Below are 25,325 nucleotides of genomic sequence, written 5' to 3'. Positions count from 1 at the left end.
TCTATAGTAACATACTCCATTATTTAAAACTTAATGATTGAAGTCAAATGTAAACGATTTTTATATTACTAAAATAGTTTAACATACTGAAAAGAAAACCATAAAGTTTAACATATACTACAGTTTAAGTATATTTGTTTACTTTTTCGATTACACTCACAATTCCAAGTAATTAACTATTGCTAGCTGCCAGGTTATCCTCTTTTGCGAATACACACCATAATAGCTAGTACAAAGTTAAAGTTGTGTTTGACATGCATTTTATTTGAAAAAAAAACTTGAAATTTTGTGAGTGGAAGAAAAAAATTTACCAAAAAATTACCCTAAACCAGTTTTTGGGAACTTGAAAAAAAAATTTAATTTTTTTTCAAAAACTGATCATATTCCATGAACAAACAGTGCATTCGAAAAAAAAGAATATTAAAAAATGTACCCAAAATCTATTGCCAAACGGGTGCAAATGACTTAGCTAGCGTTTGGACATAAATTTGGTTGAAATTTGAAGAAAAGAGTTTTTGAAGATGAGATGAAAAATGATTTTAAAAGTGAAAATTGTGTTTGGACATGCATTTTACTTGAAAAGAATTTAAAGTTTTGTGAGTAGAAAATTTCAAAAATTTCAAAAACTACTCTAGAGCTATTTTTGGGATTTGAAGTTTTTTGTTTTCAAAATTTCCCAAAAATAGTAAAATCTATAAACAAACAGGTATTTCAAAACAAAATTTGAATAAAACTCCCAAAATCTATGACTAGATGGGAGCTTAATATTGCCAAAAAAACTACTCCGTACTACATATTAATATGCTATTAGTACATATATAACAGTTAACCGTCAAGAAAAAATACATACTATTAGTGTAGGTAATAACTGTAGCTTATAATTATATTTGAATTGTAAATTATCTTTTAATATTAAAGGAAAGGCCAGTGTACTAACCTCTTTTGTGAATATACAATATGTGTAAAATTCAATTATCAAATGTGAGAGAAGTGTAGAAGTGGCAAGATATTTGACCCAATAAACCCAAACTTGGATTGCAGGGTAAACAGTGAGATAAAGAGAAAGTGTATCAGAGAGAGAGAGAGAGAGAGAGAGAGAGAAAAGAGTATGTACTGCTGTTAGTCTTAAATTGAGGTTAGCTCTGATCTGCTGCAGATGAAAGATTGCAGTCTCCATGGCGGCGTCACAGAGCTATAAATTTAATGCACCGTAATCAAAATCGACGACAAAGAATCCAAGTGAAGTGAAAGCAAAGATATATAAGAAGAGAGAGAATTATTAAGGGGATCAACGATCTTTTTGTTTTTCGTTATCCTAAAAAATTCCTACAATTTGTCCTGAAAAGCTGCAAAGGAAACAAAACCCACAGTAAGTCTGAATTTTCTCAATTAAAAAATTACTACCCCAGTACCGCTACTACAAAAATTAACATGGTTATCATCAAAACCCCATAGTTCATATACTTGCCTTTACCCTATTTGTCGTATAGGTTGAGGGGGCCCCGGCTCTTTTGGCAATGGATATGCAATCAAAATTGAGGTTAGATATAGCTTCTAGGAGTAGAATATGTCTTGGTTTTTCAGTCTAGGTGGGGGAAAAGAGCAAGAACAAGAAGAATTAGCTACGAATAATTTGTTGCTGTTCAAGAACGAAGCGATCTACAACAAGGGTTTCAAGCTATGGCAACAGTTGCAACAACGAAGACCAGAACAAAATCATCAAAATCAAGAGCAAGATCATGTGGATTTTTCTATGTGCGTGGGTCCAGCTAGTAGTAGTAAACCTAGTAATAACAACAGTAATTCTTCTAGATCATTAGGGTTTAGGGTTATGAATATGAGGGGAGGAGGCAGTAGCAGTGGAGATCAAGGGAATGTGAATTGCCAAGATTGTGGGAATCAGGCTAAGAAAGATTGCCCACATTCGAGGTGTAGAACTTGCTGTAGGGGTAGAGGCTTTCAGTGTCAAACGCATGTTAAAAGTACTTGGGTTCCTGCAGCCAGAAGGCGTGAAAGGCAACAACAATTTTCAGAAAATCATCCCAAAAGGCCAAGAGACAATATCTCTGGTTCCTCTCTTGCCTACACTCGTTTACCCACTACCTCTTCAGGTAACATTACTTCTTCTTTAAACAGTAATCCAATATTCAAAAAATGATGATTGTGTATTAATTAATCAGTTTGGGTCAAGTTCTCACTGAATTCCTTAAAAGTGCCTCATACTACTATCATTAATATCCCTCTAGCTAGTTTTTCTTTTAATGCCTAGCAGCTTTTGATTATATAAAATTTCAAGATTAATGAAGAAGCTGCATCAACAACTTGTATGAGGTTAAACTAAAAGCAAGTGGCTGGGAACGAAAAATTAAGAACAGTATGGTGATGATATTCATAGCTACGTCCAGATTGAACTATTTATAATTATACATATGTTGACAAGCAGACCTTTTTTTCACTGTTTTTTCCCCTACTGATAGTGTTTGTAGTCCTGGAAATTAAATAACCTTTCATTCTTTTCGAATTTGAAAGGACTCCATAATTAGTTTTGTGGTGTAATTACTGTCTAGGGTTAGAGGTGGGTAGTCATTTTCCTCCAGAAGTGAATTCTCCAGCAGTATTCCGCTGCGTAAAAGTGAGTGGAGTCGAAGATGCAGAACAGCATTATGCTTATCAAACAGCTGTGAATATTGGAGGCCATATTTTCAAAGGAATGCTTTATGACCAAGGTCCTGATCAGAGTCGCTATAGTAGTAGTGGAGGAGGTGCAGGAGAGAGCTCATCACAACCGCTTAATTTCATCGCGGGCACCACAGCCGCCGCAAGTAGCCAACAGCAGCAGGGCGTTTCCATTGCTTTGTTTGATCCAGCTTCCATATATCCAAATCATCATCAACTTTCTGCTTTCATGGCTGGTACGCAATTCTTTCCACCGCCAAGACCTTAATTAGGTCATCGAATAATTAATCCCAGTATTCCTGATTTTGTAATTAGTGAAATTAAGAAAACTTGTTATATATTCTTCATGAAGGAAGACATCAATTGGCATGATGGGATGTTACTAATTTAATTAGTTGTTGGTAAGATTTTGCATTTTATTTCTTAGAAAGAATGGAATTGTTTTTTGTTATTTTCTGCCGGCATGAGGATGTGTGCAGTATGCATATTTCTGTGTTTGGTTTTTGTTTCCTAGGTTTTTCTACTCTGAGGATGATTTTGAATTGGCTTTATGGTTGGTTCTGAACTCGATGCTTCTTCTTTCTAGTTGGTTTTAAACTCTATGTTTACTTTATTCCCAGCTTATCCGTTTGCTTGCCGGATAAAATTAGGACATTGTAAATACTTTTCGTGTTAGGCACTGTTAAATATGTGATAGTAGTTTAGTTATTATTTTTATCATATTATTAATTATCATAGCAATTTATCAATAATTACCATACAAGCTGTTACTTAATTGTTTAAATATTTTTTTATACTATCAGTACATATACTTTAAACTTTTGGAACAAATGTGCACTGATTCTGTGTTTCTAACACAATTGAGAGATTACTATGAGCTCCTCAGAAGAGTACTTGTGAAAAACAAAGGATATAGTGTTAACGTGGACCATTAACCATAAGTTTAAATATTGTTAGAAACCTAAGTAGGTATGCAGTGGCTGATCCAAGATGTTCATGTAATGGGTGCTCTACTACATTTAAGCACATGACAGAATTCAATATTTTCAATAAATATATATATATATATATATATATATATATATATATATATATATATATATATGACCTAGCTACTATGGTGCACATAATTAATATATATCGTCAAAAAATTAGTGTAAAATGCCGATATTAGGTTTTGGTACATACGGACTATGGCGTGGCAATATATGAGCAGTTGTGTCGGGACCCTTGTATCTACATACGCTACTCAATTAAGTAGACAACTAGACACGTGGGATAGAGCAAAAAGACGACCAATCTTTCCCTTGATTCGAAAACTCCGAACCTGTAATTGTAAGTACTGTATGTTATCTTTGACCGATTTGGACAAACAGCAATGAAGCTCTGTACACGCTCTTCTTTGTGATATTTCTCGCAACCCCATTGGCATTCCATCATTTTAGGTTGCAATCATTCATTACATTGAGTTTTTAAAGGTCCACCTTCTTAAGAATTTGAGGGGAAAGTGATTGTGGTTTCCCTTAGAATGAAAATCTTCCCTTAGTTTTGGCCAACTCGAAAATCTGCTTTAATGTAGTATAGACCACGCTTCTCGTTGAAGAATTTTCCTGTCTGGAATTTTCTATAAATTCCAGAGCGAAGTCTGCAGATTGGAAGTAGTGATTGCTGAAACTCATCGTGCTATCCTTGAAGAATTTTTTTTGCCCATACAAATACGAATCTAATGACATCTTGTATTACCTCTATCATAGATGTGATAAAAGGATTTAAAGATTTAAGTTACTTAAGAACATAAGATTTTTTACTTTATCACTGAATTTTAACCTGTGATCGCAAGTTACTTGCTACTATTTTTACTAGATTACTAATGTTTATCAACAGATTTATTTGTCCTAATAAGTGACTTAATTGTACAAATACCTTTTGCACTATTTGTGCATAAAACCTAGACTCATAATAAATTTTTGCTATGTAATGTCACCCAAAAGATATATACATGCAACACTCCTCCATAAAAAGTGGAATATATACATGTAACAAGTGTATATAAGTTAAACTCTATTTTTGGGACCTTCAAATCTACTTACTAAATCTTTCATTCCGTCTCTCCCTTTCTCCCTCGATTTGTTTCAGTTTAACCTTGCTAAATTTGCGAGTAATCCTAAAACTGATAAGTGATTATTTAAAGCCTAAGGCCTATAACTTGAGAAATATATACTCGTTATTAGGCTTCCTGAACCTGAATACAGCCAGTCCAGGGTATATTGCTCTAGGACTCGTGAGTAACTTGATTAACATCTTGTTGCCTATTGTTTAGAATTAATAAATATACAAAAGAAATGTACATTTTCATTCTATGTTTTCAAAATTCGTTTTTTTCCAGTTCTCTTTTGTTCAGGGGAACCAGTGAGAGCTGATGGGTATTTTATGATAGAAAAGTTTAAGATAATCTCGTTGGACGGTATAATAGTAGGAGTCCTACAATTCGCAATCACGAACTTCCACTTTTCAAGATTAACAATTTTTGCACCGTCTTTAATTTTGAGATGGAAGATAGACTATTATGAAATTGGATGTTGTTTACCCTTTGAAACGTATAACAATTGAATTTATACTCGATTTTAAGGATATGTGGATTAATTCAATACAAGTGATTAATGACGTTAGATTAAGCAAATAAAAGACGTAATAAATGACCAAACCAATGATAAGAATGAGTCCGAACTCGGTTAATGGCTTGACGAGGAGCCTGCCTTCGGTCCCGAGCTAATACTTATGAAGAACTTATGAACAAGAACAAGAACTTTGAATAGCTTTAGAAACAGAAGTATATTGCCTTAATATGCGTGTTACAGTGTCTCTAATGAATAATAAGCTTCCCCTTTATATAGTAAGAGAGTTTTTTACCCTAAGTACAATTCTAAGAAAGGTAAAAATTTTTCTTTTCGCTAATCACTGATTTTCTGCCGATACGGGCCGAGATTCACACCGTGATATCCGGTTGGGCACGGACATTGCGGCCAATTGTTAGTCGTGTGCGGTTGTTTGGTAATGCTCTTCAAAGTTTTGGGACTCGAACCGGACCCGGAGGACATGGTCCCAATGCCCCCGAGGGCAGGCGTTTTGTTCGAGCCTCGATACGAGGGGCTCCTCGGTCTGACTCCACTTCCTTACGGTCACGTCCCTGCTCCGTTTGCCTCACAGGGAAATCGGGGTGCGCAGGTGTCTCGATTTTACCCGTATACAGAGAGTCCCCTTGTTTCTTAGAGAGTAGGCTTGTTGAAACGATAGGAAACGACAGATGTCTCCGGTTCCTTCCTTCGTACGTTATGATGAGGGAGCCGAAACGTCCCATTAGTCGCGTCGTTCTGACTTTGGACACGTGTCGCTCATCGACTGGTTGCCCCCGAATGCAAAGCGTCGGCTGCTTCCCTATAAAATCTTCCTCCCTTTGTTCTTTTTCTACTTTTCGACTAAATTATTACCTTCGAGCTTTCCAGCCATCATCAAACCTTCATATCTTCATCCTTGTTCTTCAATTTTCATAGTGATTTCCAGATTTTTACCCAGGTTTTGTTTAAATCTTCATACTTTATCCTTCATCTTCAAAACCTATTTTTTCAAAACTTTGCATTCTTTCTTCAAATTTCCAAACCTTCCCCCAAATAACAATGGCCAAAACATCGAAATTCATTCCTCAATAAGTTGCCTCTTCCTCTTCTCAACCGGCCGGTGGTACTGAAGCGGTTGCCCCTGAAGTAGTTGCCCTTGAAACGGCTTTCCCTGATGTGGTTGCTAATGAACCGGCCCCCGAGCCTCCCTTGAAAGCGTTCATTCTCGGGGGCTGCTCAATTGCAGACGACTTTAAAGTCGAGAAGCCCCGCACAAACAGGACTGGGGCGAAGGAGTCTCGAGGTACATATACTTTGTGACTGAAGACATTCTTCCCACAGTTCAAAAGGACTGCAATTGGGAAGGCAAGGACGTAGTAGTCCCCGGGCCCGAGAACGCCATTATTACCCATGTGGAGGGGTACTTAAGTGTTTATACTTACCCCTTCACACTCGTCCCGGTGGACCCGATCATTCTGGACTTTTGCAAGAGGTACGAGGTGTGCCTCGGGCAAATCCATCCATTGTTGTGGAGGATCGTGATCCTCCTCCACTATTTCGTGAACAAGACCGAGTCTCGTCAGTTCACAATCGAGACCACCTGTTTCGATTATACAGTCCCCGATGTTCCGAGGGGGACTGATCAAGCTTACTCGCCGGGCTAACAAGGCCCCCTTTTTGAGTATCGACGAAGACCGAGACATGGGCTGGTAATATCGCTTCGTTAGAGTAAAAATCAAGGATTTGACCCCCCACCCGAATACATGTCATTCCCTAAGAAGTGGAATGCGTCTCGTAAGTGCAATATCTCTTTAAACATCAAATTCTTTTTCTTCAATTTCTTTCTTCTTATTCATGCTTGTTGTTTCCGAATGCGGTTCCCCAGCTAAAGGAGTGGATCGAGGGAATCTGTACTCAGATGTCGTAATTTGAGCACACATGGCGCGGACTCTCGAAGGGCCGATGGGAGGCCCGTTCTTATGGTAAGGCCTCTTTCTGAATAGCAAATACCATGTTTCTATCTTTTATTACCCTATCTCCTCTTCCCTTTTATTATTGCAAGTTTGCCTAAGACCACCGAACTTAGGCCTTCGGAAGGGTACGAGGATGTGCCCCCATCCGTTGATCCCTCCGTTGCTGCCACGGAGGGAAAGAAGAAAAGGAAGAGAAAACCCTCGGGCTTCCCGGGCTCCGAGGTGAAGAAACCAAAGAAAAGGGTGCTCCGCAAGGCCCATGAGGGGCTCCAGTTCCCGGGCGCCGGATTCTGACTCTCTTCTCCGGCTTAGGGATGAGTCGGAGGATGAACCTATGTTTGTTACCCATGGGACGACTTATCCCGAGGAATCAAAGGCATCCAAAGGGGAGACTCGCGAGATTGACCCCCCTCTAACTCAAAAGACTGACGTGGATACCCAGGGTGAAACTCCCCGGGATGCCGACTCTACTCCAAAGGATGCGCCTGGTATAATTGAGATCTCGGGGACACCTTCCTACACTGAGTCCATGCTCGAGGAGGCCCAAGCGAGAAAGGAGAAGTCCAATGAGGGGGTCCATGATGCGGCGATACCCTTCACTCCTTTTTCGATGGTGTGGACTCGTCTTCTTTGGAAGACTTCTCCGGGCTGGGCGACTTGGAAGTTCCAAAGAAGGACATATCCTCGAAAGCTGGCGGGCCGAGCTCGAGCCCAAAATTGATCAACCAGTTCCCTGCTCCGAGTGTGGACCCCGATCACAAGAGATCGATTATACTGACCGTCTCAGAGGATGCCTAGGTATTGTATGCTCCTGTGGGGGTAACTAGCTACCTTTGATACCTAGTGACCAAGGAGGACCAGGAAAAAATGAATGAGGTGAACATGTCATGCCTTTTCAATGAGGCGTAGCAGGCGCTGAACTGAGTAAGGCATCGTTACTTTCCATTTATCTATTGTTATCTGTGTTTGATGTTTCTCATGTTTTTCGCCTTTTTGCAGGCCTTAGTACTTTATCAAGAGAGTTTCCGTCGGTACCGGGTTGAGGTCAATCAGCTTGAGCTCGAGATCAAGGAGCTTGCCCAAAAAGGGGCATGTACAAGCTTCTCAGCGAGCGGCAAGAGGGGGTCGCTAAGAACTTCCAGGCCGAGCTGGATGAAGCTCAGAAAGAAGCATCGGCCTTAAGGCAGGAGCACGCTGACTTGGTGGAAAAGGTAAAGGTTTTTGAAGTTAGTAACAAGGGTCCGACCGCAGTGGCTAACAACAATACCTCCTACCATGGCCATATCCTGCCACGTCCGACGTCAGACTATGGCCACGTACGACCATGCCCTTCCATGTCCTGTCATGTCCATATCGTTCCATATCCATGTCCAGGTCCAGCAGAAGATTGACCAAATCGACCAACTCCGGAAGAAGATGGACGAGATCCAAGTAATATCCGACGGGTGGAAAAGCAAGATGGACCTGCTGGCCTCGAACTGCCCAGGCCAAGCTGTCTTCGGTGGAAGTTCATCTTCGCATGGCGAAGGAAAAGGCTGATATACGGGCTCAGCAAAATGAGGATCTCCGAACACAACTGGGCTCGGCCATCGCTGAACGGGATGCCCTTGGTAAGGAGCTTGAAATAACGAGGTCCAGGTTAGAGATAACCTCGGCCGATGCTGACTAGGTGGCCCAATATAAGGCCGATGTCGAAGCAGTTGAGGCCCGCTTGAAGACCACTGCTGAGTACGTGAGGCGGCTATCCCGAAGGGAGACCCTCAAAGAAATCCATGCCCGAGGCTTCGACCTATCTTCCGAGATCGAGGAGGCAAAAAGACTTGAGGTCGAGGCGAAGAAGCTAGCTGAACCCCAAGGTGAAGAGGGCTCCGAGGGCTCTGAAGAATCCGAAGGCCCCGACGGTTCTGGTGATGAGTCGGGCTCCGGTGAAGATCAGGCGTAAATGCCTTAAGATTTTTTAGTTTTTGTATCCTGTACATATTTTTTGTTGAGGCCGTTTTTGTTGGGCCTTTGTAAAGATATTCCGGAATATATAAAATTTTCCCCTTTTGGCAATTTCAAGTCTCTACTATCTTAGCATCCTTTTATAATTGCAAATATTTCTAATGCCTTAACACAGAATCAAACGTAGTAATAAGTCATTTATTTTTCGGAGGTCCGAACAAAACCTGACCTCGATGCAATTTTGCTCGAAACTTTTGAAAACTCGAAGTGGCCGAAAGTTTTTCCAAGATGCTTAAGTGTTCTTAGATGATGCCTTTGCCGAGGGTAACCTTTTAAAATGTTTAGAATTTTGTTGAAAGCCTTACGTTTTGATTACGGGCTTCGAACGTCTCTAAACTATTTTTTAGGGTGGCCGTAGCCTTTTAGGTTTGGGCATTGCCTAATAGGTTTTGTGCCTCCAGGTTTTGATGACCCGAGCTGCCCGAACTTATTTTAGATGACAGACCTCGAGTGGGGGTAGCCCTTTGGGCTCGGATGGGGGTGGCCCTTGGGACTGATAGTCCCCGGGTAGGAATAGCCCTTAGGTTTGATGCTTTAAGAAGCAAAAAGTATGTAATAGCAAGGTAGAAACTTTCTTTCATTTCTATGTGTAACGTACAAGATTGAAAGTATATAAAATCTTGTATTATGGCTAAGGTGGCCTATACGGGAACTGTTCACTAAACCGTTTGGCCCTTACAATAAATCCTAACCACCGAGCCTTGACTGTTCAATCACAAAGTTTCCTTCCTTCCTTGCTAAAAAGCTTGACCCGAGGGTGATGGCCTCCAGTATTCGAGGTTGATCTCGAGAGGGCTCGGATTTGATGCGACCATTGACTTTGATTTAAAATCGGTCTTCGATTCTAAGTTAGCACGATATTGTTGCCTCATTAAAAACTTTGCCAGAAAACCCATTTGGGACAAAATCGGTGCAAGGGAAAAAGAGTGTAACGCGTGCTTTCAGACCTAACAACCACATTCTCTTTTGGCTGTTGCCTGCAAGTGTTAGTCCGATTCGTAATATTAAAAAAGGTGAATAAGGTCGTACCTTAGCAATAGTACCATTTTAAGTTTGTCACGTTCCAGTTGTTCGGTAGCCGTGCACCGTTCCTTCTTCGAGTTTGTATGAACCTTTACCGGTAATCCCGATGACTCAATTGAGCCTTAATGGGTGCCCACGATAGGGGACCGACAATGTCCATTCCCTACTTCATGAACGGCCAAGGTGACAAGACCGAATTTAGCAGCTCTCCGGGTTGATGGATCATTGGTGCATGCCTCTGGCAGCCGTCGCATCTCCATACAAAGTCCTTCGCATCTTTCTTCATGTCGATCCAGTAAAAGCCGACTTTTATTATTTTACGAACCAAAGATTCTGCCCCCGAATGATTTCCGCAGGTGCCTTTGATGAGCTTGGAACACCACTTAAATTATGCTCGCTAGTTAAAGATAGTGTAGTATAATATAGTATCCACAAGGATTGGAGTTAAACAATATTTTCATAGTTTCTAGCTTGATTGCTATCTAGGAGAATCAACAATCGAGATTTGTATGATTAATAACTAAAATTAACTAAGAATCTAAAGCTATTGACTTATGATTATCGAAACAAGGCATAAGCAAAGAAGGTTATCAATGTGAGAAGATAGGGTTTTGATAGGATATGTGTAAGATAATTATTTGGGATGTAACTCTAGATAATTCACTTCTAATGTTTAAGTGGGTCTCTCGAATTCACTCAATTATTAGTTCAAACGTTCAGCTAAAACTCCTCTCTCGATTAAGTCTTAATCTCACAAGATGAACCAATTTAAGCACGTGAAGATATGCGCGAATGTGTAGTGGATTGGTCTTTAGGAAAACCTCTTTTGATTATTCTCCTAACTAGGTTTAATCAATGATTCAACTAGCCTCTTTTGATTACTTAGAAGAATCTATGAACTCAACCAACAAAATAATGTAAAGATATCACAAGTTATGCCTCTCTCGATTACATGAACAAGTGAATATAGTGCAACGATTAAATCATCCAAAATGATTCAATACATAAAACTAGAGTTATAATCCACAATTAAATATCAATACACTAAATCCATCAAACCCTAAAGGGAACTACTCCATAGATATGGAGCAATTCATCACAAATATTCTTAAAGTAAAGGAAAACATAAAACGATCCAAACTCGGGTCTTGAGTGAGGATTGAATGATGAACTCCTTGTTTTTTTGCTTCTCCAACTCCTCCTTAGCCTCCTTAGGTCTCCAATATGTCAAAAGTCCAACAAATAACGTTTTTCCATGTATTTATACCAAGAAGGGTCGGGTCCAGACGAAATCACCTTCTCCTAGCCGAAATAGAAAAATTACTCTGTACAAATTGCATAGGCGCGCCGCATGGGGTGATGCGCCATGCAGGGAATTAGCGGGGTAATTTAGAGAGTTGATTTCTGACGGAAAGCAGGAAAATAGGCAGCCGCGGTGCGCTACACGCCGCCCCACGCGTCGCACTAGTGCATTTTTCTCAGAGTACGGATTTTTCTTGCGTTTTGATGTCCAGACTTGGTGCTCGACCCCCAAACACGATCTTGGCCTAATCCCTTGGGCTTTTACTCAGACTTCAAAGCTCCAAATCACTCAAATTCATTCCATAACATATACATAGCTCAGAATTACTCCTACAAGGCATAAAACACACAATAAGTGCAAAACACTATCAATTAAAGCTCAAACACAAGTAAAATGCAGTGAATTAGAGTGCAATAAGCGACTAAAACACGAGATTATAGCCTAGCATCAATACCCCATACTTAAACCATTGCTCGTCCTCGAGCAATCAAACTACACTTCATATAGACACAATCGTTTTAAACAACTCTCCTTACTTATGACACCAAGAATATTTAAAATAGATTAAACACTCTAACGTAACATACTCGCCTCAAGATTTGACTTAAAAGCACCATGCATTATTTATAACCCGCTCACTTACTCTAACACAGAGGTCAACGACATTACCTTTCCTTCGTGAATCATGTGCCCTCACATAACCATAGAGGGTAGTTCCACATACAATAGACATTAAGAACAATTAGGAACTCAAGATAGAAAGAATTCACTCACTCTCAGAAACAACATTCATATGCCACAAAAGACATACCATAGGCTTTCCCGTAGTGTACTACTCTACTAATTGAGCTCATTCAGTCAAGGATCAAGTAGGAGTTTACTTGGTTGTAATGTAGGCTGCGGGATGGGTAGGATAAATTTAGATATAAGTGTGACTACACCTCCCTAATAACTTTAATACATACATTTCACTTTTCAAAACCCCACACTTATGTCAAACCATAACTCCACCTTCACATCAATATACATCAACTCCCAACTTCTTTAAGCACAAATACATCAAGAGTTACCACTATCAAGGAATATGTTTCACAATGATACAACATTTTTTTCTTTTACAATTCAAGTGGCTCTTACTTTTTTAATACAATGCACCTTTCTCCTTATTTCATTAGTTCCACTCAAAAGCCAAACCAACCACCCCACACTTCACTTTTACAAAGTTCATACCAAATTCAAGTGCTCACGAGAGGTAAAAGGCTCAAATAGATGGTCAATTCAAACAAATTGGTAAGGCTTGTACTGTGGTTGCCAAAGAAACAGGATTATAGGATCAACGAGGTTAACTAAGATACATAACAATTAGGTGGGTAAAAGCATATAACTGGCTCAACAAAGAAATGCCTAGATCACTTCCAAGACTGAATAAAACTACTATTTCGCTTTGCAAACACACAAGGCAAGTTCTAAACATCAAATGCAATGCACAAAATAACACAAAACCTCACACACACATGGCACATAACTCATTCAGGATTGGATTCATCAAGACACTCTAGTCAAAGCAGTTAGCAAAGTTAAAATCCTACAATTTAAGGTACTTATACAAGAGTCAAAAACTGTGCGTAAGCGTCACAACTAAAGCACTCACTATTCTCAAGGCATAATAAAGTCAAAAGATATGCCTTCTATTCAATTCATAGCACAAGGTTTCCTACTATTAAAAAAATAAAAACTAACTATACCCGGTTCAAACAAAACCGTTGAAAAAGAACCGCGGCACAAAGAAAAACCAAGGGGAAATTATTACAATACCTAACAAAAGAAAATATATTTGTAGTTTTCTTTCAACTTTATTCCCTCAAGAAACCCGTCGAATAATATCCATCGTCGGGAAAAATAGAATCTTTTTTCAATTTTTATGGTTTTTTCAATTTTCCAACTACTACAAGTAACAAAACTAACACATATACATACAACATATCCCCCACCCCACACTTTAAGTTGTTGCATGTCCCCATGACACACAATTAAAAAGTATAAGGTAAAGAAAACTTCCCTGAACATCTAGTCAGGGTCTAAGTCGAAGTCGGGATCCATTCCTCGCCTTCGAACTAATGCACATATCTATGCCGACATCTTCTTCTCAGCCTTTTTGGGGTACACCCCACACTTTTCTTTCTTGCTCACTATGGCCTTCTCCTTTGAGTCCTTCACTTTCCACTCAACACTTGCAGCTGGACTTTCTCTTTGTGCCCCTTTTTCTACATTCATATCAAAAGTCACCGTCTCCTCGCCCACTCTAAGCATGAGTATCCTTTCGTGTATATCTAGTATAGCTCTACCTGTCGCTAAGAATGGTCTTCCTAGGATGAGGGGGACCTCCTTATTCTCCTCCATAATCACCATTATAAAGTCTACAAGAAATACAAACTTATTTACCACTAACACATCTTCCATTATCCCCTCGGGTATTAAAGTTGTTTGGTCTGCCAGCTATAATGATATTTGCACCCACCTTATCTCTGTAATCTCCTTCTCAAGTTTCCTGTAAATAGATAGAGGCATTAGATTAATTGAGGCGCCAGAATCACATAAAGACTTATCAAAATTTATAGTTCCTAATGAGCAAGGTATAGTAAAACTCTCTGGATCTCCACACTTTTGTGAGAGTTTATTTTGCAATATTGCACTACAATGCTCTGTAAGCTTGACCACAAAGGTCTCCTCAATTTTTTTCTTCTTTGTAAGGATCTCTTTCAAGAATTTGGCATAAGCAGGCATTTGTGAAAGAACTTCTGTGAATGATAAGTTTACATGAACCTGTTTCAGCACATCCAGAAATCTCTCAAATTGCTTGTCCAGCTTTTCTCTACATAGCTTTTGAGGGAAAGGTAAAGTAGGCATATGCTCGCTCGCATCATGTTCCCCCCTTCTTGATTTTCCTTCCTACTTCTTCTTCTCAGTTTTCATTGGGCCCTTTTTCTTCTTGTCATCATCACTTTTCAGTTGCTCCTCGCTTTCTTTTACAATTATCACATCTTTTTGGATTGGGGTAGGATCTTTCAACACTTTCCCACTTCTCAAGGTCACAACATTCACTGTTTCTTTGGGATTTCTCTCAGTATCAGTGGGGAGAGTTCCTGGAATGCTCTCAGACAATAGAGTGGCTAGCTGCCCAACCTGTCTTTCCAAGTTTCGAAAACCAGTACCTATTTCTTTGATAGCTGCTCCATGTTCCCGTATAGATGCGCTATGATTTTTAAGCCTCTCATCAGTTTTCAGAATGAAGGCCTTCATGAGATCTTCTATGCCAGACTGAATGGGTTGTTGAGGCTGAAATTCTACCTCTGCTGGTTTTGGAATTCTGAAGCTCCTTGTCCCTGGGGTCTAGAGTTATTTTATTGCTGTGCATTCGCGGTACCCTCAGGTGAACTCCATGAAAAGCTGGGGTGCCTCTGACCCATTGCATTAAAATTGTAGTTTCCCACAATATTTACTTCCTCAGTTGAGGCTTGACACTCATGAATAGGGTATCCTCTTCCATATATATCACAAGCTGCGTGAGGCTCATTCTGTATCAATGCTAATGTCAACTTCCTTATCTCTTTGGCCATAGCATCAAGCTGTACCTGCACAGATGTGTTAGCATCAACTTGGTGAACACCAGTTGATCTTCTTCTTTCAGCATTCTCAAAGGGCCACTAATTTGCATCTTCAGATAACTCGTCAAGAATTGTGACTATCTCCTCTGGAGTTTTCTTTATCAATGGACCTCCAGCTGCATTGCTCAATGTTCTACGTGAGGCCGGTGTCAATCTATCCCAAAAGTCCTGGAGTTGCATCCAGAGTTCAATTCCGCTATGTTGACACTTTCTAACAATCTCCTTAAACCTCTCACATGCTTCAAAAACTGTTTCATTCTCTTTCTGGCAGAAGTTATGGATTTCCCTTCTAAACTTGCCCGTTTTAGCTGAGGAGAAATATTTATCAAGGAATTTTCTGGTCATCTCCTCCCAAGTTCTAATTGATTCCATGGGTAAGCTTCGAAACCACTACTTTGCATTATATTTAAGAGAAAAAGGGAATGCCCTTAGATACACTGCATCTTGTGACACACCATTGTATTGAAAGGTGTTCATAATCTCCTCGATGTCCATTAGATATGTGTTTGGATCTTCGTTTGGTGTCCCTCTAAAGACACAAAAATTCTGAAGGGTTTGAAGCAACCCTTTCTTTAACTCGAAATTATTTGCTGGAATTGGAGGTGGTATAACACTTGATAATGCTTGATTGTAGACCGGTCTAGCATAATCGCCAAGTGATCTCCCAGGAAATGGTTGATGTTGATTAAGTCTGAGACCCTTCTCTTCTTCATAGATGTTCCGCGCATCTCTAATAGTTGCTTCCTCAGCATCCCATGCAGCTTGTTTTCTTCGTTGGGCTGCTTCTCTCGCAGCTAAATCCACATTATCTTTACAGTTTCCAGCCATAAGTTCTTTGGTTGAGGATTGCCCAACCTTTTCTGTTGTCTCGGTGAGATTTCTTTCATTCGTCAGCTGTCGTAGTTGTTTTTCAATTTCTGGCTCGTATGGTAGCACTTCCTTCGCAGAAGTTCTAGTCATGCACCACTCTGAACTTGTAACCTACGCACAGTCAAAGAACACCAACCGTAAAAATAAAAATAAAAAAAAATTCGTGAATTAACACTATAAAATATTTCAAACACTATTGATTGCCAATCCCCAGCAACGGCGCCAAAATTTGACGAGCTCAGAATACCACTTAAATTATGCTCACTAGTCAAAGATAGTGTAGTATAATATCGTATCTACAGGGATTGGAGTTAAACAGTATTTTCATAGTTTCTAATTTGATTGCTATCCAGGAGAATCAATAATTGAGATTTATATGGTTAATAACTAAAACTACCTAAGAATCTAAAGTTATTTACTAATGATTATCGAAACAAGGAATAACCAAAGAAGGTTATTAATGGGAGAAGATAGAGTTTTGATAGGATAGGTGCAAGATAATTCTTTGGGATCTAACTCTAGATAATTCACTTCTAATATTTAAGTGGGTCTCTCGAATTCACTCAATTATTAGCTCAAGCTTTCAGCAAAAACTCTTCTCTCGATTAAGTCTTAACCTCATAAGATGAACCAATTTAAGCACGTGAAGATATGCACGAATGTGTAGTGGATTGGTCTTTAAGAAAACCTCTTTCGATTATTCTCCTAACTAGGTTTTATCAACGATTCAACTAGCCTCTTTCGATTACTTAGAAGAATCTATGAACTCAACCGACAAAATAATGCAAAAATATCATAAGTTATGCCTCTCTCGATTACATGAACAAGTGAATATAGATGCAACGATTAAATCATCCAAAATGATTCAATACATAAAACTAGAGTTATAATCCACAAATAAATATCAATACACCAAATCCATCAGACCCTAAAGGGAACTACTCCATATATATGGAGCAATTCATCACAAATATGTTTAAAGTAAAGAAAAACATAAAACGATCCAAACTCGGGTCTTGAGTGAGGATTGAATGATGAACTCCTTGTGCTTTTGCTTATCCAACTCATCCTTAGACTCCTTAGGTCTCCAATATGTCAAAAGAATTGCAAATAACATTTTTTCATGTATTTATACCAAGTAGGGTCGGGTCCAGATGAAATGACCTTCTCCTAGCCGTAATAGGAAACTTACTCCGTAAAAATTGCATAGGCGTGCCGCATGGGGCGACGCGCCATGCGGGGCATTAGTGGAAAAATCCAAAGAGTTGATTTCTGACAGACAGCAGGAATATGGGCAGCCGCGGTGCGCGGCGTGCCGCCCCACGTGCCGCACTAGTGCACTTTTCTCAGAGTACGGATTTTTCTTGCATTTTGACGTTCAAACTTGGTCCACGACCCCCGAACACGATCCCAGACTAATCCCTTGGGCTTTTACTCAGACTTCAAAGCTCCAAATCACTCAAATTCATTCCATAACATTTACATAGCTCAGAATCACTCCTACAAGGATAAAACACACAATAAGTGCAAAATACTATAAATTAAAGCTCAAACACAAGTAAAGTGCAGTGAATTGGAGTGCAATAAGCGACTAAAACACGAGATTATAGCCTACCATTAGCCTTCGTGAACTTCCTCAAAACATATTCGATGTCTCTCGGCCCCAAACATATTGCGAGTGGGCCATCAAACGTTCTTCTGAACAGAGTACCTTTGGATAGGCTAAACCTGACCGCTTTCGTGCACAAAGCTCTCGATTCTTTAGGATCCGAGGGTAGCTTCCCAGCATTTAGGTAGTCTATATACTTGTTCTCCAGTCCCAAGCTAACCTTGTTGAGTTTATTTTGGCGTGGCCTTCTTTCACTACCGATTTCATAAGCTGTACGACCATTCCTGAGCTGAATTCATCCTCATCAACCGATGATCCCAAGTTATCCAGAGCATCGGCTTTGCTATTTTGATCCAGGGGTACGTGTTGTAAGATCCATTCCTTGAATCGATGCAACGTTACCTGCAATTTGTCCAAGTACATTCACATTCGTTCCTCTTTTACTTTGAATGTCCCATTGACTTGATTTACCACAAGGAGGGAGTGGCACTTAGCTTCGACCATTTTGGTCCCCAGGCTTTTAGCCAATTCGAGACCTGCAATCATGGCCCCATACTTGGCCTCATTGTTAGTCAATTTCATAGTTCTGCTAGATTGCCTAACTACGTTACCCGTAGGCGGCTTCAACACGATGCCGAGTCCGGACCCCTTTGTGTTTGAGGCACCGTCCGTAAAGAGGGTCCTGACTCCCGAGGAAGTCCCCGAGGTTAACAATAAATCTTTTTCGAGTTCGGGTATTAAAGCCGGCGTGAAATCGGCCATGAAGTCTGCCAAAATTTGAGATTTGATGGCGGCTCGGGGTCGATATTCGATATTGTTCCCGCTAATTTCCACAGCCCATTTGGCCAATGGGCCCGAGAGCTCAGGTTTGTGAATTATGTTCCTTAGTGGGTAAGAAGTTACGATGCATATGGGATGGCATTGAAAATATGGCTTTAAATTTCTGGAGGCGCTTAGCAAAGCGAGCGCCAATTTTTCTAGGTGAGGGTACCTTGTTTCGGTCTCACCTAGAGTTCTACTAACATAATAGATGGTAAATTGCGTAATTTCCTCTTCCCATACTAAGACTCTACTTACAACTATCTTGGATACCGCTAAGTACAGGTACAACTGCTCGTCTTCCTTCGGAGTATGGAGCAGTGGAGGAACAAAAGGTATCATTTGAGTTCTTCCAAAGCTTGCTGGCACTCCGAGGTCCACAAAAAGTTATTCTTCTTCTTCTTCAATAATGAGAAGAACCGATGGCACTTATTAGAGGACCTTGATATGAACCGGCCCAAGGCGGCTATGCGCCCGATTAGCCTCTGAACGGCCTTGACACTGTCCACCACGGTGATATCTTCTATCAACTTGATTTTGTCGGGATTGATCTTGATCCCTCGGTTGGACACCATGAATCCAAGGAACTTTTCGGATCCAGCCCCAAATGCGCATTTCTCTGGGTTCAGCTTCATATTGTATTTCTTCAGTATGTCGAAGGTTTCATACAAATGTTTCAAATGGTCCTCTGCTCGCAGGGACTTAACTAACATGTCGTCAATGTAAACTTCCATTGATTTTCTTATTTGTTCTTCGAACATCCGGTTAACTAGGTGTTGATAAGTGGCACTGACATTTTTTAGTCCGAACGACATTACGTTATTACTGTAGGTGCCGAATTTAGTGATAAAGGAAGTTTTTTCTTGATCGCTCGGGTCCATCCGGATTTGGTTGTACCCGGAATAGGCGTCGAGAAAAGTGAGTATCTCATGCCCAGCCATTGCATCGACCATGCGATCGATGTTAAGCAAAGGAAAAGAATCCTTGGGGCACACCTTTTTCAAGTCTTTGTAATCTACGCACATTCTTAATTTATTTCCCTTTTTAGGCACTACTACTATGTTAGCCAACCAATCGGGGTACTTAACTTCCCAAATGGAACCTATTCTAAGGAGTTTGGATACCTCGTCTTTGATAAATGCATACTTGACTTCGGACTGAGACCTCATCTTCTGTTTAATCGGGTAGAACTTCGGATCCAAGCTTAACTTATGAGTGGTTATTTATTGCGGAATCCCTGTCATGTCTAGATGGGACCAAGCGAAACAATCTACGTTAGCTATAAGGAAAATGATAAGTTTTTTCCTGAGCTTGGGAGTTAACCTCATTCCTAGGTACACCTTTCGATCGGGAAAGTATTTGCTCAGTATAACTTGCTCCAACTCCTCGACTGTTGATTTGGTGGCGTCAGAATCGTTAGGGGTGATGAATGACCTAGGGACTCCGTGATCATCATCCTTGCAAACTTCTTGCTTCTCCGGTTTGGTCGGGGCCGGTGTCGGTGATTGCTATTTAGTTTCTTCCTTCCTAACCAGTTCCGGGTTCTTTGATGTTGAGAGTGCGGACATCAGGATCACTTTGTCGACCGCAAACATTTCTCTTGCGGCCGGCTGCTCTCTGTAAACCGTCTTGATCCCTCCCAATGTGTGGAATTTCAGTGCCTGGTGTAGTATCGGGGGTATTGCCCTCATGCTGTGAATCCATGGCCTTCCGAATAGAGCATTATATCTCATATCCCCTTCAATCACATAGAATTTCGTTTCCTGAATTGTCCCGGCGGTGTTTACCGGCAGGGTTATCTCCCCTTTAGTAGTTTCACATGCCATGTTGAATCCGTTTAAAACCCGGACTGCAGTCACTATTTGGTCTTGTAGACCCAGTTGCTCTACGACCCTCGGTCAGATGATATTGGCCGAGCTACCTAGATCAATTAACAAACGCATAAATCGAGATTTATTTATGAGTACAGATATTACCAGTGCATCGTTATGCGGTTGCATGATGCCTTCAACGTCCTCATCGTTGAAAGATATGGTCCCTTCCGGCATGTAATCTCGGGTTTATTTTTCCTTAGTAATGGACACTTTAGTGCGCTTTAGCATTGGTTCCTGGGGGACGTCGACTCCACCAATGATCATGTTGATGACATGATGAGGTTCCTCTTGCTTGGTCTGTTTGTTGGAGTCCCTATTCCTGAAGTGATTTTTGGCTCGATCACTTAGAAATTCCCGGAGGTGTCTGTTATTGAATAACCGGGCCACCTCTTCTCTTAGTTGTCGGTAGTCTTCGGTCCTGTGGCCATGAGTTCCATGATACTTGCACATCAGGTTGGGGTCTCTTTGGGCAGGATCAGACTGAAATGGCCGAGGACATTTGGTATCTTTGATGCGTCTGATGGAAGATACGATGCCAGCAACATCGACACTAAAATTGTATTCTGATAATCTTGGTGCCTCCCTGGACCCGAGTGGCCTATCGAAACTGTTTTTACTCATGAGTCCCCGACTATTGTGGCCTCGATCACTCCTTTTTTTGTAGTTCGCAGGGTTACGTCCGGATCCGCTACCCTTTCGATCCGCTATACGGTTAGACCTGTCATTTATTCTGATGGGATATACGGACCCAAAAAAGGCTCCGAGCTGATCATCCTCGACTCCGATTTTTGATTGGTACATGTTATGGACGTCAACCCAAGTTACCGCTGGGTACTCTATCAAATTCTGTTTCAGCTGCTGTGAAGCTAAGGAGCTTTGGGGGTTGAGTCCTTGAGTGAACGCCTGAACGATCCAATCGTCCGCAACCGGAGGCAGGTCCATTCATTCCATTTGAAACCTCGACACGAACTCTTTGAGCATTTCGTTATCTCTTTGTTTCACTTTAAAGAGGTCTGATTTTTTGGTCTTGACCTTGATGGCCCCGGCAAGCATAACAAACAAATCAATAGAATTTGGGGGTAGGTTATGATACCATATCATTGCCACTTTCTATAGGGTTTCTCCAAACTTTTTCAGCAGTACCGACTCGATTTCATCATCTTCTAAATCATTTCCCTTGATGGCACACGTGTAGGATGTCACATGTTTATTTGGATCCGTGGTTCCGTTATACTTTGGAATTTCGGGAATACAGAACTTCTTCGGGATTGGTTTCGGTGCTGCGCTCGGAGGGAAAGGCTTTTGGACAACTTTCTTAGAATCTAGGCCTTTCAATATCGGGGGTGCTCCTGGGATTTGATCAACCCCGGAGTTATAGGCCTCCACTTTTTTGTCGATGGCTTCGATTGTCTTTTCCCCCGATTCCACCCGCTTTGTCAGTTCCTCAAGCATCTTTATTATTTCGGGGTTGGTCTCGAGTAAAACTTCACCCGGCCTTCTTGTGGTTGGTTCATTTCTTCGGGTGTTTTTTGGGGCTGGTTCGGGCTCAACTTTACTTGGGGCGCGGCTTTGGTTATGTGGCTGGGCTATCGCCGCATGTTGAGCTTATAACATTTCGAAGATCACCCGCAAATTGATCACATCGTCTTCACCGTCGTGCGTACTCCGGTCTATTGATCGGGATCCTCCACGAACACTATTCTCGGGGTTGGTAGGCAAGTTTGTGTCGATGGCCACATCCGAGTTGGCATCGATTGGGGTCAACAGGGGGACCTCGTTGCTGGGCATTAATGTTCAAGTTGGCAGATTGAGAGTTTGACATTCTTAAATTGGCCTGAAATTAAAATCTCAAAGAATAAGAGTAAAACAGAGTGCGTTATGGAAATTTGTATCAAATTATCACTATTATCCTTAGCCCCACGGTGGGCGCCAAACTGTTTAACCTTGAAATGGATAACAATTGAATTTATACGCGGGTTTAAGGATATGTGGATTAATTCAATACAAGTGATTAATGACGTTAGATTAAGAAAATAAAATATGTAATAAATGACCAAACCAATGATAAGAATGATTCCGAGCTCGGTTAATAGCTTGACGAGGAGCTTGCCTTCGGTCCCGAGCTAACACTTATGAAGAACTTATTAACAAGGACAAGAACTCTGAATAGCTTTAGAAATAGAATTATATTGCCTTGATATGCGTGTTACAATGTCTCTAATGAATAATAAACTTTCTCTTTATATAGTAGGGGAGTTTTACCCTAGGTACAATTCTAAGAAAAGTAAAAATCTTCCATTTCACTAATCACTGATTTTCTACCGATACGAGCCGAGATTCACGCTGTGATATCTAATTGGGCACGGACATTACAACCCTTTGTTAGTCGTGTGTGGTTGTTTGGTAATGCTCTTCAAAGTCTTGGGACTCGAACCGGACCCGGAGGACGTGGTCTCGATGCCCATGAGGGCAGGCATTTTGTAAGGCCCCGTAAAATTTTGCCAAGGAATTTAATGTTTGTGGTGCCGAGGTAGGCTTATATACTGAGGAGTTGATGAAAATTTTTGGCAGAAGAAGGCAATTTTGCGGTCTGTATTGCGACCGCAGTACCACTACGCGGGCCGCATACCCGTTGCGGAGTTGAACAGAAAAATAGTTGAATTTTGAAGGTCATTTTGCGGCCCATTCTGCGATCGCATATCCATTTCGCGGTCCGAAGTTTCCATCCCAGAGTTGGCATGAAGAATATCGTTGGGCAATTCTGCGGTCACATAAGTAGTCTGCGGACCGTAGACCTATCGCAGACCGGTCCAGACCAGCCCAGTTCTTGGTATCATTTTCGCGGCCCATTTAGTGGGCCGCATATCTGTTATGTGGTTCATTCTGCAACTGCAGACCTGAGTTCCGAGGGTCCATTTTCCTATTTTTATAACCCGACCTAATTTTGATAAATAGCCTTAGGGGCTCATTTTGAAGCAAATGTCTGATGATTTTAGAGAGGGGCAAGAGTATTTTAGAGAGAGAAGGAGGAAACCTAGCATTCTAATCACCCATTCGTGCACCAATCTTCAAGAATCAAGGAAGCCAATCACTAGATTATCATCTATCCGGCTAAGTCCTTCTCTTAAGCTTTCATGCAAGAGGTCGTGAGTTCAAATATATTGTGGGGGTTGGAAATAGGCCATGCATGTGACAATAGGTTGTAGTATGTAGGATTAATGAACCATTTTGGTTAGTTTCTTGTTGAAATTGGTTGAGGGGGGAAGGGATTACAATTGTAGAGCTTTATAGTCTATTTTGCATACTAGGTGTTTGACAAAATTCCTAAGAGAGTTACACCATGTAAATCTTTCTAATTATTATCCGATTTTTACTATCTTCCTATAGATTTTTATTGCTAGAAGTGTTGGGATGTTGTAGTAACTTAAGAAAAGATCAAACAAGGTATATTGGCTAAATTTCTCCTTTAGAATAGGATTCCATAATGTCCCCGTAAGTTTCAAGTGTGGTTGGCCCAAGCTCCTAGTTCCCACGTTTCGAGTTATTCCTTATAAATTTTACTATTCCGAGTATGCTTGTGTTGAAATATATATACTAGAAATGTGTACCAAATGCTCCTATCATATTGTGCTCTCCTTCGGGAATGTATTCAAATGTGACCAATGTGTCGGAATATTATGATTTCAATCATGTTTTATTGCAAGTTATTATGCCAAGTTGTGGAAGAAAACTCAATGTGCTAAGACTCTTATTGTTCATATACATATCAAATCTCGATTTTCAAGTATCCTTATTGTTGATAAACTATGACTAAGTTCAGAAGTGGAAGAAGTAAGAGTGAAGTGTAAAATGTGGCCATGGTTGTTGTAACTAGAGCACTTGAATTGAATTTGTGTTTCAATTATAAATTACCATGCTCTCCTTTATAAGAAATTCCAATGTGACTCGAGTTCTTACCTACTCATAAGCTGAAATTGTGTATTGACCCTTTGGAAAAAAGTATTTCAAAAATAAATGGTGTATTGCTCGTTTATGATTTTAACGCGTGTTTCTATTGCTGGTCAATTTGCCCTATTCTTTGGGAAGAAACCTATTGGGTCTAAATTTTCCATTACTAATGAACTTGAAGTTATGATTTTCGGAATATTCGATATATTGATGTTTGTGATGATGATCCTTGAAAGTAAAGAAATGAAAAGGTGGAATATGAAATACGGCCAACTTGCCATGAGTAAAGAATCATAAGTATGTCCAAGAGAGCCAAGGAAATAACGATGTTGTGAATGGTTGAAAGTACTAATGAAGATGTTTATAGTGTGAAAGATAATGAGGTGAATATAACATATGTTAGTACTTTTGTTTCTCTTGTGTGCAAAATAAAATATTTTTGGGAGTATCATTACCAAACCGAGAAAGGGTGAGTCGTAAGGCCCATACCCGAAACTACATGTACCGGTGTAGGAGTAGATTGTGATTATTCCCCTTATTTGGGATGAGATTGAAATATTGATGTGATTGTGATTATTCCCCTTAATTGGGATGAGATTGTTGATATCCCTGGATTTAATGTCAACTTACACGGCACATGTGGGGAGACGACCTAGCCGGTCGGATGGTGATCGGACGCTATGTTGCGCGCATGGTGGTTCCTACTCTTGGTAATATTTTTTTTCGCATCACATGTCAAACCATATTGTTCTTGGGGAGATGGCCTCGCCGATCGGACGTGATCGGACTCCGTGCTAACAATACGGTGGTATATTGGTGCTAATGATCTCCCAACCAAAAATATATATTAATATCCATATTTTGAAAATTATTATGTTTTAAACTTGGCATTTTGATATATTGATTGTTGCTTGCTGCTTCCTTGGTTTTTCCTTTCTTATATTGG

General features: G+C 40.4%; 1 protein-coding gene and 1 non-coding gene across 2 annotated transcripts; both read left to right on the top strand.

Moving 5' to 3' along the window:
* Positions 1 to 1,018: 1,018 nt before the first annotated feature.
* LOC104118769 (protein SHI RELATED SEQUENCE 5-like) lies at positions 1,019 to 3,212 on the top strand. Its single transcript, XM_009630122.4, has 2 exons — positions 1,019 to 2,111; positions 2,568 to 3,212. The coding sequence occupies exons 1-2, from the start codon at positions 1,568 to 1,570 to the stop codon at positions 2,942 to 2,944; spliced, it is 921 nt and encodes a 306-aa protein (XP_009628417.1). The 5' UTR covers positions 1,019 to 1,567; the 3' UTR covers positions 2,945 to 3,212.
* Positions 3,213 to 15,449: 12,237 nt separating this feature from the next.
* On the top strand, positions 15,450 to 15,556 carry LOC117273082 (small nucleolar RNA R71). Its single transcript, XR_004503043.1, has one exon. It is a non-coding gene; the product is annotated as a small nucleolar RNA R71 (small nucleolar RNA).
* Positions 15,557 to 25,325: the final 9,769 nt, after the last annotated feature.

The sequence above is a fragment of the Nicotiana tomentosiformis genome, chromosome 11, assembly GCF_000390325.3.
Source record: "Nicotiana tomentosiformis chromosome 11, ASM39032v3, whole genome shotgun sequence".
In the NCBI taxonomy this organism is placed as follows: Eukaryota; Viridiplantae; Streptophyta; class Magnoliopsida; order Solanales; family Solanaceae; genus Nicotiana; species Nicotiana tomentosiformis.
The sequence above is the reverse complement of the archived record's forward strand: the minus strand, read 5'-3'. Positions and strand labels throughout refer to the sequence as shown.

Excerpts from the sequence above, each read along its gene's own strand:
- LOC104118769 (XM_009630122.4), top strand. The coding sequence starts at position 1,568 with ATGTCTTGGTTTTTCAGTCTAGGTGGGGGAAAAGAGCAAGAACAAGAA. Across the intron at positions 2,112-2,567 it reads TTTACCCACTACCTCTTCAG|GGTTAGAGGTGGGTAGTCAT; the intron begins GTAACATTACTT and ends ATTACTGTCTAG.